Source organism: Pogoniulus pusillus, chromosome 24 (genome assembly GCF_015220805.1).
Source record: "Pogoniulus pusillus isolate bPogPus1 chromosome 24, bPogPus1.pri, whole genome shotgun sequence".
NCBI lineage: Eukaryota > Metazoa > Chordata > Aves > Piciformes > Lybiidae > Pogoniulus > Pogoniulus pusillus.
In genome coordinates this window covers 18,745,163-18,763,021 of record NC_087287.1, presented here as the reverse complement: position 1 = coordinate 18,763,021, position 17,859 = coordinate 18,745,163, and the positions used below count along the sequence as shown (strand labels likewise).

General features: G+C 48.4%; 1 protein-coding gene across 2 annotated transcripts in view; it reads right to left on the bottom strand.

Annotated features, from left to right (window-relative positions):
- BDNF (brain derived neurotrophic factor) overlaps positions 1–17,278 on the bottom strand; it is a 44,886-nt gene extending 27,608 nt beyond the window's left edge. Inside the window, exon 1 of one of the 2 annotated variants that reach the window (XM_064163850.1) lies at positions 17,109–17,278. In XM_064163850.1, the coding sequence (XP_064019920.1) occupies positions 17,109–17,111 (3 nt within the window). In that variant the 5' untranslated portion in view covers positions 17,112–17,278. Of the gene's footprint in view, positions 1–16,216; positions 16,339–17,108 lie in introns of those variants that run through there. The other variant, XM_064163852.1, reaches the window with a different exon arrangement.
- Positions 17,279–17,859: the final 581 nt, after the last annotated feature.

The window sequence follows — 17,859 nt, the reverse complement described above, 5'->3', positions numbered from 1 at the left end:
TCATTCACGTAGCATTGTGACCTGTTTTTGAATGAGAAGAAGTTCAAGAAGCTACAATCTGGGTTGCCTCTCACTTGGCTGTCAGGAAATATAAACCAATCCTGATTACAGAAATGAAAATGCTGTTGATGTACTTGGGGTTTGACACTAAAGTATTGTTTTCTATTAATAATTTTAATTGGCTGAGATCAGTTCTTGTATCACTACAAGGATTTTATGTTTGATTATGTTTAATCGTGTTTCCTAGTTACCTATCTTGGTTATTTTTTAACATTAAAGAGTTGGAAAGTTCATGGAAATAAACTTTTCCAACTCAAGCAATGCTAAAAATTGCAATGGATTGTAAACATAAGTGGAGGTTGCAGTCACGTTGCATTTGTAAGGAGATGACTGGGCTACAACACCACTCTTGCATGATTCAGTGATGGCAGCATACACAGCCCAATGCTCCACACAAACATCATTAGGACCAGGAAACAGAAAACACTCAGCATCTTCAAGGACCAAACCCAAATACTGCTCAGCTATGTAGTATCTCTGTGATAGGCCAGGCTTTGGCTGAGCAAAATGAAGAGAGGAGGGGGGCGGTGCACCCAGGTGTTTACCAAGCTGTGGCCATGGCCCCCCCTGAGTATGTGTTGTGTGTTAACGGGGTTGGTGGCATTTGGATCTCACAGATGTTTGTTGTGTTCAGCCCACAAAGTGTTGCTGTGGTTCTGGTCTGCAAGTAGCTTGCTAGGTGGCCAGAACACACCCTGTGCCTTAAGTAGCAAAGGGTACTTGCTCTTAATATCAAGTAATTTCGCCTTCAGTGAACAACCTCTGCTAAGAGGCCCTTTTGGCCTCATTCTAGCAGGGAAAGCATTATGCAAAGCAGGAAAGATGGGAATACAGGCACAAAGATCTTACATCAGACATAGTTTGTAGGCTGCATGCATACAGGATGAAGTGGTGAAACCCACCCATTCAATCAGAGGCACCGAAACCACAACATTTTTGCTGAAGAAAAGATCACCTAATAACTCAGAACTGTCACCCTGCAGCTACAGCAGAAGTGAATTTAAACTGCCAACAAACAATTAAAATAATTGGTCTCTTCTCATGTCTGCTAGAGGTATGCCAGCTTTCCGTCACATGGGCAGCTCTGTACCCTGGATCTTGTCCCATGCCTTCTAGTCAGGGATTTCAGTACAATTTATGCACATGAAACTGCTTCTGCAACAGAGCTCTGTGGTAGGTGCAGATTAGCCTTTTGCAAATGAGGAAATGCATGTCTCTATTACATATCAATTTATTAAGCTGCTCATGACCATGCTTGTTTGGTAAGCACACCCCTTCTGTGTTTGTTCCTTGCCACCACTAATAAAGTTGTCTCTGCTGGCATCACCTGAGGTAGGAACGGAATATGAGTTATGTGTGACAGTTACCACATGCACTGAGTGATGAACACACACAGTCTTCACTGTTCAAATCTCCAGACTTCCCTTTTGGGGGTTTTGCATGAACTCCACGTGCTGCTTGGACATGCTGCTCTGAAACTAGACATGAGATCCCTCTTCCCCATGCAGAAAGGCTGGGGGTCGCTGGGAGAATAATTCACCCTTCGTCTTCACTGCTTGATCCAGCAGCTGGTGCAGAGCTGGCCCCATGCTGTGGGGTGGAGGGTGGCTATCAAGGACAGTGGCACAGCCGAAAAGGTGAAGACCAGAACAAAGAAGAGAACACATCCAACCCAGCAGCAAAACGATAAGTTGGGTTTATCATTGCCTGATGCTCCAGTACTTGCTAAAACTGGGAATTCATCTCCCAGGTGTCTCTGCCTTACTGCTGTCATTCTAAACATCCAGCACCTGGGCAAAGAACAGAGCATCTGGGTTGTGTCTGCAAGTATCCAGTGTACTGAGTATCTGGCATGCGGTGCCCAAGCCCTTCCCCACTCACCCCTGACCTCCCTGCTAACAAAGGCACAGCCTGGCTGTGGCTCCATCACAGCAAACAGAAAAGACAGCATGAAACAACAGCAGAAAAGCAGGCTCTGAGCGAGCTGCAGATGTGCGAAGGGAAAAGAAAATCCCCTCTCCCCCAAAGAGGTTGGGAGTGATTCCTCAGGATGGGGGAAACTCAAGCCGAATGAGGAAAGCTTAGCTGGCTGGAGATGCACTCCTGTGACCAATCCGGCCATTGGAGCTCTATGATTAAAGAAGATCAGAAAACTGCTGGTGCACTTGTGGGTGAAAGGTGTTGGGATTGACTCATCTCTCCTTTCCTCTAAGTAGTCAGTGGGTTCCAATTAGATGCAATACAGTGGATTATTTTTAATATTTAAAGGGCTCAGATTCCAGGGGGTTTAATAAACTCAGCCAGGCATCTTGTCAGAGTGCCTTACCCAAACCCGCTCAGTGCACAACTCTGCAAAGCTTATTTTGGGTCCGTCCTAAACAAGCCTCTAAACCCCAGGTTTGCAGCCCTGTGAATGCTCCTTTGTCTTTATTTCTATTTAGGCAACTAAAATCTCCCCTGACATCAAACTCAAGCACTCTGTTCGCCAGGTGCGGCCGCTCAGAGATATTGCCCGGAGGGTGATGAGCGATAACAGATCTAAAGCAAACAGGCAGGGAGGGGAGATGAAGGATGGCATTCGGTGCCAGGGGGGCGGTAGCTGTGCCTGGGTGCCCACTGCCCACGGGGCCCTGCCCTGGCCCAGAGCTGGCAGGAAGGATCCTCCTCGGGTACATGGAGATCCTTGGGAATGAAAAGCATGTGTAAACTTTAAATAGTTCTTCTAGCTCTCCTGCCCTGCACTGCTTTCATATGAAGGCATTTTATGCTGTACTTAAATAGCTGTCTTCATTTTCCCAAGGAGATTAAGGTGCTTTGGCTCTGTCCCTCTTTAAAGCACAGCCACGTCGATACTTTTAATGAGCAGATGTGTTTAAAGATGAACTCAAGGTATATTTTTTTAATGGTGTATTGAGCTATTTTACCTGAGAAACACTTCTGGAGTTCAAAAGGGTTTTCATGTTAACCTCCTAAAGCGTTAAAGAGAGAAGTACCCGAGGAACAGTAGATATTTTTGGTAATTGCAAACTAAAATCATCAGTGCAGCAATAAAAAATAAAGAGAGTCCTGGAAATGAAACCCAGACCACATTATGTGCTCCTCCTCCAGTTACTGTGACTTGTGGCTCAAGAAACAAGTGCTGGATCAGTCGCACTAAAGCCCAAATTTCCCTTGACTAACACGCTTCATTTGTTTGCTGTCGGTTCTGTTTATTGAGCACTTGAGATTGTTAATCTTCCACTAATTTAATGACTGCAACCATGTTGTTTATAAATGTTACTACATTCCACTTTGGAGATTAATAGGCAGCCATGTGTCTGGTGGTTTCCACTCGTTCAGATAAAAGGGATGGTGTTTATCCACGGAGGAGGAGGAGGAGCAGGCGGGTGGTGGTGTGTGAGCAGCGGTAGGGGCAAAAGGGTCAAGATTTGGGCCACCATTGCGTGTGCCAGCCCATCCCCTGGGCCAAGAAAGAGTCTCTCTGCTCCCTCTTCCCTTCCATCATAACACCCAGCCCAGCCCCAGGCAACAGGATCTGCACAGGGGTCCGTGTTTTTTCTGTACTGGCCAGGGATTTCATTGACTTGCATTGCAGGACTGCTTTAAATAGTAATTAGCATCTGTATCGTTGTGGTTGTGCTCGTGGTGCTCTCCTTGTTAAAATACTATCTGCCTCCTCACAAGTGCAGGACAGGAGTGACTGAACACGTGGTGGGTTCATAGAATCATAGAATCAATGAATCAACCAGGTTGGAAGAGCCCTCCAAGATCATCCAGTCCAGCCTAACCCCCAGCCCTATCCAATCAACCAGACCATGGCACTAAGTGCCTCATCCAGGCTTTTCTTGAAGACCCCCGGGGACGGTGCCTCCACCACCTCCCTGGGCAGCCCATTCCAATGCCAATCACTCTCTCTGTGAAGAACTTCTTCCTAATATCCAGCCTATACCTACCCTGGCACAACTTGAGACTGTGTCCCCTTGTTCTGTTGCTGGTTACCTGGGAGAAGAGGCCACCCCCCACCTGGCTACAATGCCCCCTCAGGTAGTTGTAGACAGTAATAAGATCACCCCTGAGCCTCCTCTTCTCCAGGCTGCACACCCCCAGCTCCCTCAACCACTCCTCATAGGATTTGTGCCCCAGGCCCCTCACCAGCTTTGTTGCCCTTCTCTGGACATGTTCCAGCACCTCAACATCCTTCTTGAATTGAGTGGCCCAGAACTGGGTTCTCTCTGTGCAGCCCACGACAGGCTCAGGCTGTCATTTTCAGATGCAGAGAAAGGGGGATGAAGCACAGGGTGGAGGTATGGCTACCCTGGAATGCAAAAGTCCTGCAATATTGATTCCCAAAATCGATACAAATGGTAAGATATTTTAAAATAACTTTCCTCAAGTTCTACACCACTGCTCAAATGGGAAAATGTATTGATTTGTCTGTCCCAGCCTGCACAAGGACAGGGTGGTTCTTCAGGGGTGGTGGCAGGGCAGGACCATCTGATGCAAGGGACACGGTCACCACTGCAAAAGCCATGCAACTTGAACCTCAGGAGGACAGCAATCAGGTGCCCAACGTGCCCAAAGCCCCTCTATTTTTAGGGTTGGATGTGACTCAAAGACTACCCAAGTAAAATCAACCCTTGGCTTTGATGAGACATTTAATGAGACCTTTTCTTGGTGGCTCAGGACTTAGGCCATTGGAGTATAAATCCATAAACAACATTATCTACATTTATTTCCTGGGCACTGTTTATTTTGCATGTAGCTGAAACAGAAATGCTTACATGGGAGTGGTGGCTTTAAACACCTCTTTACATTTCATTAGCTTGTTTAATCTGCCCTGATTTATTGCAGCTCACAGTTGTACTATATGGCCATGGTCTAGCCTTGAGCTCTGTGGTAAAGGGTTGGACTTGATGATCTGTGAGGTCTCTTCCAACCCTGATGATACTGTGATACTGTGTGATATAGTGCTTTCATTTATTTGAATACCAACACCATTGAAGACAACAGGAATGCAAAGTAGGCAAATCAGATAAGAGCCAAGTGCTGGGTTTTCAGCAAGGACACTGCAGTGAAGCATTTAAACCCTTGGTTTAGACTTCTGTTACAGTTCTGTTTGATGCTTTACCCTGCTTCAAGCAGAGGTCCTTTACCCTTCCAGCCATGTAAAGCTTCTTCCTCTTTTGGTTCCTTAATTTGGGTTAGATCCCATAATACGAAAGATATACTCTGATATTGCACCTAAAGCACATTGATGAGGCCTAAAGAGCTCTTCTGTGTTGGGAATTAAGATCAAAAAGGATCTGGAATTTAAATATTCAACATTTCTTCTCGGATATGAAACAGAAAAATTGTTTCGATGCAGCAGTGACTGCTATGGAATATGTTACTTAGACTCTGAGACCATATTAGGGGGGAAATGGCTTTTTAGGTAGGAATTGCACTGAGAGAAACTCCTTCATATGGAAATGATGACATTTTGGCTATTGCCTCTTGTTACAAGTGTTTAAAAGATCTGCTAAAAATATTCTGTAAGACTATCAGGATAAAAGAAGGTAAATAAGAGCTGGTATCATTTAAAGGTTTGTTCCTGATTAATTTCTTAATTCAGACCCTATTAACTGCCAGAAAATGGTACCAGTCAGCAGAGCTGGGGAAGCATAACTGATAATATAGCAGTTTGGCTTTGCTGTGCTTTTGTCAGGCCCTCATCCTTTTAATGTTGTGTTCATTCCATGTGCTGGTGGGCTCAGGAAAAAGGTTGAGCCTGGTTACCAACAGAAATGAAAGGCAAGGGTATGAAAAACACATTCTTGCTGTCTGTTTGACAAACTGGTCCTGGGCCTCCATCTGAGCTGAGCTGATTGATTTGTAGCTAACCATTGATCTTTACTGACACCCTACAAAAAGCACAGACTCAGCAGGTGGCCAACAGCTTCCCCCATCAAGGTTCTGGATACAGCCGGGCAGGACACACCTGCAGATAGCCTCAGGGCTGCTAAGCTGGCTTGCTGAGAAGATGGACCTTTCATACCAAGTTCCCCCAGACCAGGTACTGTGTCCTGGCTCAAAGTTCTGAGCTCCTGCATCTGAGACACTGTTTTTTTTCTCAGGAGTCAAATATGGAGGTGGGGACAAGGCTTGATAAGAGGTATCACAGTGATACCAAGTGTTCAGGCTGCTCACCCAGAGTACACCAGACACACAATTCATTTCTTGCCCCTAGAGACTCCTCCACGGGGCTCTTTTCTTCATGTCACGCAACCCACCTCCTCTTCCAGGGGCTCTCCATAGTTGTTCTTCCCTATGGCTGTTCATATCAAGGGCTCAGTGCTCTATGAACCACTCCTGCACAGACTCCCATCCCTCTTATCTCCAGTTCTCTGGCTGGAGGAACAGCAGTGCATCACTATCACATGCAGGTCTGCTGCAAGGATGAGAAGGAGGCCATTGGTATGCAGGGAAGTAGTAATGCCCACCTGCAACTAGCTCCATGAGCTTTGTGGGGATGGCTGACCTTAGACAAGGGGTCTCAGGGGCTGCCCCAACCTTTAAGGCACATTGCAAACCCAAACTGAGAGAGAGAAAACCACAAAATGATCCAAACAAGAGTCAGCCCTGTGGCTGCATCAGCCCCAGCATGTCCTGGAGGAGCAGCTGCTGAAGTCTGCTCTCAGTGCTCAGTTTCTGAGAGGGAACTGGCATAATGCACATCTTCATCACGGTGTTTATAACCCTGGCAGAGGTGGGCTGGGAAGTTCTGCTGCTAATCAGAGCCCTAGGCAGCTGTCACACACAAGCAGCAGCTGGCAAATGGCCTCTGGTGGTGGAGGCGGCGAGTCAGTACATTGCCTTGGTCCTGCCCTGCTGCCATTCAATGGGCTGACTTGCCAGGGAATGGTAGAGACCCAAAAGAAAACCATTTTGAAAGGACCATTGTCTTTGGCTTTCCTCCTGGGTTGATGTCTATGCCTCATATTAGGCTGGATTTCCTCCCTGCTTTGTCTGGAAAACCCTTATGGATAAAGGAATATGAAATTCTGGCCATTTCAAGTTAACTTTCTAGCTTTGCCCTGAAAAGAACTTTACCTTCTTGACAGATATTTTGGTTTCCTTAAAAGTTTGGAGCCAGCAGAATTTTCTTCAGGGAATGCTGCAGAAAACCTTTGATGGGAAAAATAGATGATAAAAATAACTATCTGGTGTCAAAGGCTGTAGACTGAGGATTAAAAGCCCCTCTGAAGTCAGAGACATTTGAGGCTTTGAAAGAGCTCAAAAAAGAGGCAAGAAAAGCAGTGGGTATCCTGGACTATGACCATGGTTGGGCAGCTGATGACTGAGTCTAGGTGAAGGATTTAGGAAGAGGAAAACAACAGGTGGTGAACGGGAAAAGCAGGAGAATCAGATCTGCCTGGGGAATAGGTGGTGGATAGAGTGACCGACTGCTGGTGTGGGAGTGAATGCCACAGAGAAAGAGAAGAATCAGGTGAAGCTATGATTAAACCCCTACCTCTTGTGCCACCAAGGCCTTTGTGAAAGACTCACAAAAAAAAAACCCTGAGGAAAAACCCCTAGACTTAAACACTTGTTCCTTCAGAAGAGGATGAGAACAAAATATGTGACAGATACTAGTCATGACACTTAGAAAGGTGTTCAAATACCATGATGAATGATGAGTGTGGTATAAGAGCTTAGAATAACTTAGTCAATAAACCCAATTTGGGACATGAGGAGAAATTCATATGGGAAATGCTGTGAGATTCACTGCTCCTCTGGTTGGCTTTTTCTATGAGCAATAGATACATTAGCCTTTGGGGTTTTTTTCTCTGATGCAATACATTTTCAGCAATAGGATAAGGAATATCACACTTCAGGCTACAGCAAGCGACATGTATGGAAGCAAAAGGTATTTGAGATCATAGAATCACAGAATGGTCTGGGTTGGAAGGGACTTCCAACCAGTCCAGTAGGACTTTCATCCAGTCCAACCCCCTCTGCAATATGCAGGGGCATCCTGAACTAGATGGGGCCGTGCAGAGCCTCACTTTGAATATCTCCAGGGATTCAGATGTATCACCATCCACTGGAAAATTCCAAACCCAGAATTTAGTATCCCTTAAAATCTGCTAAGGCTGTTTTTTTGTTCTCCTGGCTAACGCTGTTTTATCAGATACCCACTGACAAAATTCAGCCCAGCGTCCTCTGAGATGGTTTTACAGATTTTTGGCAGATGTGGATGAACATGGATTTGTCAGAGGCAACAAACCACCTAAGCAGCTCCAGTCTTTTGACCCCTGCTCATGACTCCCACCGCATCCCATTCCCAGCAGAGTTGGTCAGGTTTACAAAAGGTGGCTACTGCTAGAAAAGGGATTGCCTTCTTTTTTGTTTTCTTTCTTTTGGTAGCCACCTGCTTTCCTGAAATGCATTCTCTTTTCATGACACATTTTGTTTTGAATCTGGGTATTCTATCAAATGTCATTGTCAGACTTCTGACGATAGCTTTAGAGGGAAATACTGAAAGCTCCTTTGAACACTCCACAAAACGATGGAGGAACTGAGTTTGTGTTGAAAATATCAGGGGGGAAAGATAACTTTGAAATGTCAAATACTTCTGCAACTCTGTCTGCATTGTCAGTATCTGGCCTTTTCTGCTTCCTCAGGGAAAATCTGAATGGGAACTAAGTGATAGGTGCACGATGACCATCATACAACCTTGTCCCATTGCTGTTGTTTTAAGGAGAGAGCAAAGCATGTAAAAGAATAAAGACACCTAAATGCAGGCTCAGGGCTGAAGTCAATACTTTGACATTTCCACAGCTCCATCTCCAATGTAAGAGTATGTTGAGCTGTACTCTTACGTTTTAGGCATGAACAGTCTCCATCATTCTCATTCTATGATTCTCTCGCTATTCACAAATGTTTCTTGAAAACAAAACATTCTTCTTATGAAGAAGTTTAAACATAATTTGTTTTCTTCTCACTGATGGTATTTTTCAACTTCTGTGCTCAGAGAGGAGTTTGGTCACGTCTCTGTATTGCTAAAGAACAAGTGAAGATAAAAGAAGTGGAATGGTCTGCCATACAACACACAAGCTCTATAGGAACTGGACTTCACACTCTGTGGGTTATTCGTGGAAGCAGCCTCACTGCTCTGCAATAGAACAAGGGGACACAGTCTCAAGCTGTGCCAGGGTAGGTATAGGCTGGATGTTAGGAAGAAGTTCTTCACAGAAAGAGTGATTTCCCATTGGAATGGGCTGCCCAGGGAGGTGGTGGAGGCACCGTCCCTGGGGGTCTTCAAGAAAAGCCTGGATGAGGCACTTGGTGCCATGCTCTGGTTGATTGGATGGGGCTGGGTGCTAGGTTGGACTGGATGATCTTGGAGGTCTCTTCCAACCTGGTTGATTCTATGATTTTATGATTCTATTCCTTCCAGTCTGTCTTTAAAGAGGAGGTATGACCACAAGTACTAAGGAAACCCCTTGGACACTGCTCATGTTCTTCTGCTCTTGCCAAACAGGTGAGAAGGGTTAATCCCACAACTTTCCCACTGCCAAGTTCCCTTCCTCCTCAACATGCCTTAACTTTTTTGGGTTTGTTTTGTTTTATAAACTGCTTCAACTTGTATTTTACCATTTGTTATAATAATGGAGTCTCAGCAGAAGCTTGTGGCCCCATAAACTTCAGACGTAATTTTAACTTTGTCAGCTTTAAAAAGTCAGTGTCTGCCTCATCAAAGGGCAATCATGTCCAATGTGGGTGTCTGTGCCAATTGTGTTTTGAACTGCAGCAATAATCCAACCAAACCATGTAAAGAGCTTTTCTACACCCACATTTCTTAATTATCATCATGAGACTGAGGTAACTGAGACCAGATCTATAATGTTTTCTGGATGTCAAAATGCCCACACACCTTCTGTAATCCTTGTGCTACCAACCCCCCCTTTCATAGTGTTTCTTTTTTTGCTGGTCCATCTAATTATCTATTACTGTCTCTGTTTACTGCATTATTCCTGAGCCCCACAAAGGCTCATCAGAAGGAAGGGGCTTTATTTAAGGAAAAAACAAGCAGCTGATCTAGAGAAATCTCCTTCCTTATCTACACAGCCCTATAAATATATTAGTGGATGTCAAACCCTTCCTCATCCCTTTCAGGGATGATCCATTACGATTTTTTAGCAGTCAGGTGAGATGTAGGGCTTTCAAAGTCCCTACACGTATTGCATCCATAAACAGTGTACTTTCTTGGGAGCTTTGGGGTCTGCTGTCCATTTGGAGAATAAATAAGTTCATTATCTTCACATGTGCTAGAGTCAATAAGGATCTGAAATGGGAAAGTAGTGAAAATGTTATGACTTAATGAACATGTTGCATAATCATTCTTGCCAAATGTCAAAATAAATTGGAGGCCACAGTGTACAGTTTACGCTTGTTAAATTGGGGTTTTGTGTGCTATTTTGGGAAGGAGAAAGAAAAGGCAGACAGATCAGACCACAAAAAGGTAGGCAGGGGAAAGAGCAAGTATATGCTTGGCCACCATTGGCAAGACCTTGGTCCATTACAGTCCCATCGCTAAGATTCCCCATGGGAGACCATACAACAGCCTGGGACCGTGGGGAAAGCACTTACCAACAGCAGAGTTGGCTCTGTGGCAAATGGCCAGGTCCCAACACTCACCACTAGCCAAGAAAGAGCCAGGGCCAACCCCCCACAGCCCAGCTTACGCCACAAACCAGACCTGGCTAATCCCTGCCTTCCTGGGAAGCATTGAGCTGCACTAGGGGTGAAAATCACGTCACATCCACTAGACACTTCAGGAGACTTTCTTCATCAGGAGGCTACGAGTTTGTGCTCTGCCATCAAGTTCAAATGGCAACAGGAAGAAAGAAACCGGAGGCAGAGTTCACTTTTGCTGGAGGTTGTTGTCAAATGTCTGTTCACTTCTCCAGGTATCCGACCAGAGCCAGTTTGAGCAGAGAATCAGTGGGACATGCAGGTTTTGCCTGTGTTAGGCAGAAAGGTTTTTGTTTGTCCAAGTGTATCTTGGAGTACCTTGAAAGCTCCACATTTGGAAACGTCTACACAGCAGAGGACCCAATCCTTTGAATACTGAAGTGTGCCACAGCTACTTTCCCTTTGAGATTGCCTTAGGAAAAGACCAATTAGGATTATCTGATAAGTAAAATTACTCTGACACTTATGTGATTAGGAAAACAGGTCGCTCAAGCTGTGTGTTCAGAGGGAGATCAAAGCAACATTGTTCTCTTGTGGTTAGATTTGGACGTTATTTATGGTTTTCCCCATTGAGTTCATGTTCTAGCAGCACCGAGAGGCCACAAGCACGTGGTTCTTATTGCACCTCTACAGCTAGAAACAGGATTGCCACAAAGGTGCCTGTCTTAAGCAGTTGGTGCCTCTGATAAGTCTGCTGGAACAAGTCCAGAGAATGGACAATGAAGCTAGTGAAGGATCTGGAGAACACATCTTAAGAGAAGCAGCTGAGGGAGCAAGGCTTGCTTAGGCTAAAGAAAAGAAAGCTGAGAGGAGACTCTCCACAACTATCTAAAAGGAGGTCGAAGAGCAGGGGGTGTTGGTCTCTTCTCTCAAGTCACAACTGACAGGGCAGGAGGAAATGTCATCAAGTTACACTAGGGGAGGTTTGGATGAGGTATTAGGGAAAATTTTTATACCCAAAGTGTTACCAAAACTGGAACGGGAAAGGAGTTGAATCACCATCCCTGGATGTGTTTAAAAGCTGTCTAGATATGATGCCCAAAGATACGGTGTAGTACTGGCTCTGGTAGAGTTAGATAACGTTTGGGCTTGATGATCTCAGAGGTCTTTCCCAACCATGGTGAGTCTGTGTTTCTTGCTGTCTGCATGAAACACATGGATGCATGTATGTGGCTCTCATTTATTTTGTTTCATGAGACAGGGAGGGGGGAAAAATCCTTTTCATACACCTACTTCTATAACATAACGACTAAGAATAGAAGCAATATTGAGACAGATGGAAATGTTAACGGTGACAGCTCACAAGCACGAATCACACATTTGTGAAAGGATGAAATGGGTGGGCAGTTGTTAGATGAACTCTGTGTCAGTTGGTATGTTTTCCTGGCTATAATTTTGCAAGATTATGCCTCAGAGATATTTTCAGTTAATGGGAGAAGCCAGTGCCCTGTCCTGCACCTCGCTGGTGTGTGGGTGTAGGGATTCACTGGAGCTGGCAAGCGGTTTGCATGTGAAACTGCTCACCACGCGCCCCGGGTACCGTGGGATGTCCCCTGACATTTCCCTGCCAGGGCATTTTAGTATTCTGAAAGTTGTGGTGGGAGAGAGGTGGAAAGGAGGTGTGAAAATGTCTGGAAACCCAAACACAAGGGAAACATGGGATACTCAGACTTGTTTCAAACTCTTACTTCCAGACATACAACTGTTAAGGGGTTTTATGTATCATCTGTCTGAGTTCTGTGGTTCCTTTTACTAGCTGGACTCACTGACCACGAATGGTAACAAGGATGACAAAACTAGTCCTGCATTTCTCTGCTCCTTCTAGTTCTTTGTGCCTCCAAAGCCGTCAATTCCATTTTAAGGACCACTTTGACAAGCCTGGTTTTGCTAGCCCCAGTTTCTTAGCCCCAATCTAATGTTAGCTCAAAGGGGAGGGAGTTCACAGCTATCCATATGTATTTTACCTTGTGCTACCTTTTCCCCAAGTCTAGGGAACCTACTGATTTCAACAACTTTCAGAGGCACTGCTTGTTACAGATGCTGCTCACAGCACTTGATGTGCCTATTTTTTGCTAGAGGAATGAACTAGATCTCCTGAAATCTTATGGATGCTCTCTTTGTTTGTGTATCTGATTAAAAAATTCTAGCAGCTACATCTTCAAGTGCTCAGCGGTGATTTACTACAGTGATTCATGCTAAGACTTTACAGCTCTGAGGAAAATGTGTCCCACAGGATTCATCCACCTTTGCAGAATTTCTCATGGCAGGGCAATCGAATGCCACTGCATTTAGGAAGCAATGTATGGTTACTAAATGGCAGCCAGCCTGCATTTTGTTTGGACATTTCTGTGAGCTCAACAATATTGGTGTGATAAAGAAATGGAACAAAGGACTTAGAAAGGCAAATGTGTGCATCCAGAATGATAATCCTCCAGCTCCCTCCACATCTGTGAATGGTAGCCACAAAAAACAGTGACAACTATCAGACCTTTCGAAATAGGAAACTATTGGAATATGTTGGGAATCAAGTGGTCACCCAAACGGAGAGGTGCTGAGAATTACAAACTTGAAGAAAGACCACGCCTACACCAAATACCACGTTAAAAAAAACAAACATCTCATGCTAGACACAAAGTATCTGACAGCCACCAAAACACTGAAGACAACACTTGTGGTCTCAGGTAAAATAAAACTACAGAACAGGAGGAAGAAAGACTGTGACATGCAGACTTTGCAGGATGGAGGGATGCGAAGAAGATGGGACATTTTACAGTATCATAACCATAAGAGATGAAAGGCGGTGACAAACCACCACCACCAAAGCGGTGACAGCTCTTGGAGAAATAGTGGGTACTAAAATCAATAAAGCTACTTGCAGATTAAGGTATGAGTCACCATGAGCAAATGTGACCAAGTATGGCCCAGTGTCATTTGTTAGCAGCTGTCCGTCCCATGCGTCTCTGCAGAGAATGAGTACAATTTAACACAAACAGGACAACAGAGGCAGAAAGAGAAGTATTGGAACCAAAAGTTTTTTAAGAGCTGGTAAGAAAGCAATGGGTGTAAAATTAAACTATAGGAAAAGATACACAATTATCCAAGGAGTGGAAACCTCCTACAAATAGATGATCCTTGACAACCTCCTGTGTAACAGAACCACTTATTTTGGGAAGTGGATGGGTTTTAATAGTGCTCATCACCACTAGATCACAGTAGATGCATTCAAATACTAGCTCTAGGATCTGACTTTTTCCCAAGTGAATAAAAAGGTCAGAGGAGGTTTCATTGTGAATTTAATGAAAGCGATACTGCAGCCTAGGTGTGTTTGAGTTCTATCCAGCCTGCCGATGACGGCTGCTTCCGAGACTCGTCTCTTCTCGGGTTAGTTTTCCTTGCCTTGGAGCTCAGCTCCCGAGAAATGCCTCTCATCGTCCCCAGAGAGGTATCCCCGGCAAACGTAAGTTCTCTAAATGGAAGTGGAAAAATACGCGGCGGGGTGCAACCCAGCCTCCTCCGGCTCCCGCCCAGCAGTGCGGTCGGGCCCGCGGGCGGGGGCCCCGGCGCAGAGCCCAAGCTGCGGTGAGCGCATTTCCAGGAGGAAGAGGCCTGGTTTAACGGAGTGATTAAAGAAGCCCGACCCCAAGCCCCCTCCCCGACAGATACTAGCGCGGAAGGGAAGCTAGGTGACCGACTTTCGAGGGAGCTCCGCGCTGGCTTCCCCCGGTGCCGTCCTGCGGCACCTCCATTTTGGCCGCGTGTGCCGATGCCCGGCCCGGCTCCGGTGGTGCGAACGGCACCGTCCGGAGGGGCTGTTGTCGACGTGCCTCTCCCGGGGCGGCGGGGGAGAACACAGAGAGGGAGGCAGAGGGGCTGCGTTCCGGCCCCACTTCCTCCCCCCTCCCCTCCCGCCACCGCACCCCATCTCCGCAGGACGGTGCGCCTCGGGGAGAGGCGGTAGCCGTAGCAACCGCGGCGGGGGCGAGAGGGGACACAGCGGTACGGGGAGCCTGGCCCCTGGCCTGGCCCGTCCGAGGAGCGCGGTGCGCTGCGCGCCGGCTCTGCCGGGTCTGCGCGATGGGGATGCCGCCCCCTCCCCCGCGGCAGGCAGGAGGCCCCGGCGGTGCCAGCCCCCAGCCCCCCTCCCGCCTGCCGGGGGGTTTCCCTCTTCGGCGGCGCTACGTGCGAGCCGGAGCGGGAGCCCAGCGGGAGGCGGGGGCGGCGGGGCCGCGGGATCCTCCTTCCTTCCATCCATCCCTCCCTCCCTTCCTCCCTTCTCTCCCGCTCCCTCCCTGGCGGGGCCCGGCGCCGCAGCGGTGCTGGCCGCGGGGCGCCACCGTCTTTGCCGCAAGGATCGCTCGCCGTGGTGGGGCTGTGGGGCGCAGCGGAGCCGGCCGCCCCTCGGCTGCTCTGGGGCGGGGAGAAGAGGTGGCTCCCGGCGACCGGGATCCCCGCGGGCGGGGAGGCGCACGCTGGCTGTAGCGGGGCGGAGGAGGCAGCGCGGCTCCGTGCGGATCCTCCTCCGCGGGAGCGCACCCCTCCCCGGTAGCGTGGAGCGGGGTGGGGTGGGTGGGGGGCTGGAGGATCAATGCACAGTTGCCGTGCAGAGCCGGAGACCCCCAGAGCTTCTCTACCCCAGAGCTTCTCTACCTGCGAGCGCTGCTGCTACCGCCGCTGCTCTGCCAAACTGCTGACTTTCGAGAGCTTATTTTTAGCCCGGAGACTAAATATTATTAGCTACATTTCTACGTAGGAAGAATCGGAAGGGCGGGGGGGGGGGGGAGGCACTAGAAAGGAGATGAGCAGAAAGCTTATCCGAATGATGTCCAGGTGGGGGGGCTGCGTTTGGGTTTCAGGCTTGTCAAACACCTCCTTCCTCTCCCCCCCCCCCCCCCCCCCCCCTTTATTTTTTTAATTATAGCAGAGTAGATGCGGATATTGGATAATCAGCAATACATGCACAGCTTTCCCGTTCAGTCGTAGGTTGCATACACAGAGGGGCCATCAGTGATGCCTCAAGCTGGGGACTAGCTCATCTCCATGTAGGTAAAGATCAGCTGCGTCTCTTTATCTATGTAAGATCCGTTGTGCACAGTGCCAGAGCTCAGCTGCATCTCTTTAGCTATGCAAAATCAACTTGCATCTTTAGCTAGGAGAAAAAAATCCGTCGCATCTGCTTATCTAGGTAACGATCAGTTGCATCCCTGCCCAAAGCATGCACACGCACATAGAGACGAGATTCCCAGATTAAATCAGGCACAACTTAACTCAACTCGTAGTGCAATCTCATCAAAGCTTCTCCTACCTTTTCTAGCCTCCACACCCCGGGCAGTCAAGCAAGGTAACAAAACTAGGAGAAGAGCAGGCACCCAGCCCCGCGCCACGGAGAGAGGGGGGTCCCGAGGGGTCACCCTCCGCTTACCTGAGTCCCAGCTAACACCACGAGCAGTGGCTAGATCGCGGAGATAAACACTGGCATTTCCCAAAGTTGACACCGTCAAACCAGCCCCCGGAGCTTGCAAGACTGTGGCTTTTTTTTTCCCTTCCCTCCTCTCCTTTCCCTCTTCCAGCCCGCACCGCCAGCGATTCAACTTAGCCCAGCTCCAGAGGGGCGAGAGGGCGGCGGGCGGGGAGGGGAGGGGAAGGACCGGGGGGTGGCAGGGAGGGGAGGGGGGGGCAGCCGGTACCAAGTGACAGCAGCTTCCCGAGCCCGCAGGGGCGCGGAGCGGGCCGCGGAGCGGTGCGGGACCAACGCCGCCTCCCGCGGGCCGCCCCCCTGCCCCCGCCGCCTCTGTCCAGGGTGCTGCTGCCGCTCCGCCGCCGCGCCCCGCTGCGCGCCCCCGGCCCCGGCGCGGTCACGTGCCGCGGCAGCTCCGCTCCGCACCCCCCTCTCCACCCCCCCCCACGCCGGGACAATGCCTGGCCCTCGCTCCGCTGCGGGGCGCGGAGGGTGTCTCCCCCTTCCTCACTCCCTCCTTCCTTCCGTGCCCGCTCGGAGAGAGGGCAGGAGAGAGCCGGGAGGAGCGAGCGCCCGGCTGCGGCCAAGTCGCCGCCAGCTCCAAGTTTGTCCAACGCGGTGTTTGCATCGCAGCCCTAAATCAAAGAGCGGCGCAATTAAAGTTACACTGTCTAAAGCACAATTCCCCTGGCCTCCGCGGGCTGCACGCTTTGCTATATTAACTACTAGAAAGCCCAGACCGTGACACTAGATACTGTCGTTAAGCACTATCTCCAGCTTTTTTGTTGTTGTTGTTTGTCTCTCTTCCCTCCCTCCTCTTCCAGTCATAAAAACAGTCTTTTTTATTGGTACTCACCATTGTTTCTTTGCTGTCCTTGAGACAGAAGTGTCTTAAAATCCAGTCTCTCCAACAGATGCTGGAAGGTAATGTGTCTTGTTTGAAGTCATCATGTGAGAACTTCTGCTTTGCTCAGTGGATCGCCCACCACTTGGTGTGACTTATGAATCTAATAACCCTTTGCAATATCCGCAAGCTTAAACTCTCCACCACCTTGGTGCCTACAGAAGACAGAATGCAACTGGCAGGGAGTTTTAAAAACCTATAGATTTACGCAAACGCCTTAGCTCAGAGTCACGTTTCCCTTTGAGTTCTTACGTGATCCTAATGAATGAGAGGGGTTACCAACTAACACGGTATAAAACGTGATCGCAGCCGCCTCCCAGGAAACCGGAGCGGGACAGAAAGTTCCCGAGGAAAGTCCTTCCCGGCCGGGCGCTGTGCACTGAGCCCTGACTCCCGGCCGCTCTCTTTCCACCTCCCGGCTCGCACCTGGGGCCGTGCAAGACGAGCTGGCTCTGGAGATTTGCATTGGTGACAGGTAAGTAAACATTTGCCTTTTTTTTTACTGTCACGTTCCCTCTCGCTCACACGGGAAGTGCTCCAGGGACTTGTTGAATACTAGCTCCTGCCACAAGAGGAACCTGGCACAGTCGCCCAGAGGAGCTTCCCTCGGAAGCCCTTGCCTTTCTCCCGCCGCAACTTCCCACCACACTTTTCTTCGCTCTGTTCTCGCCGGGAGGCGCAGCCCCGGGGGCGGGCTGCCCCT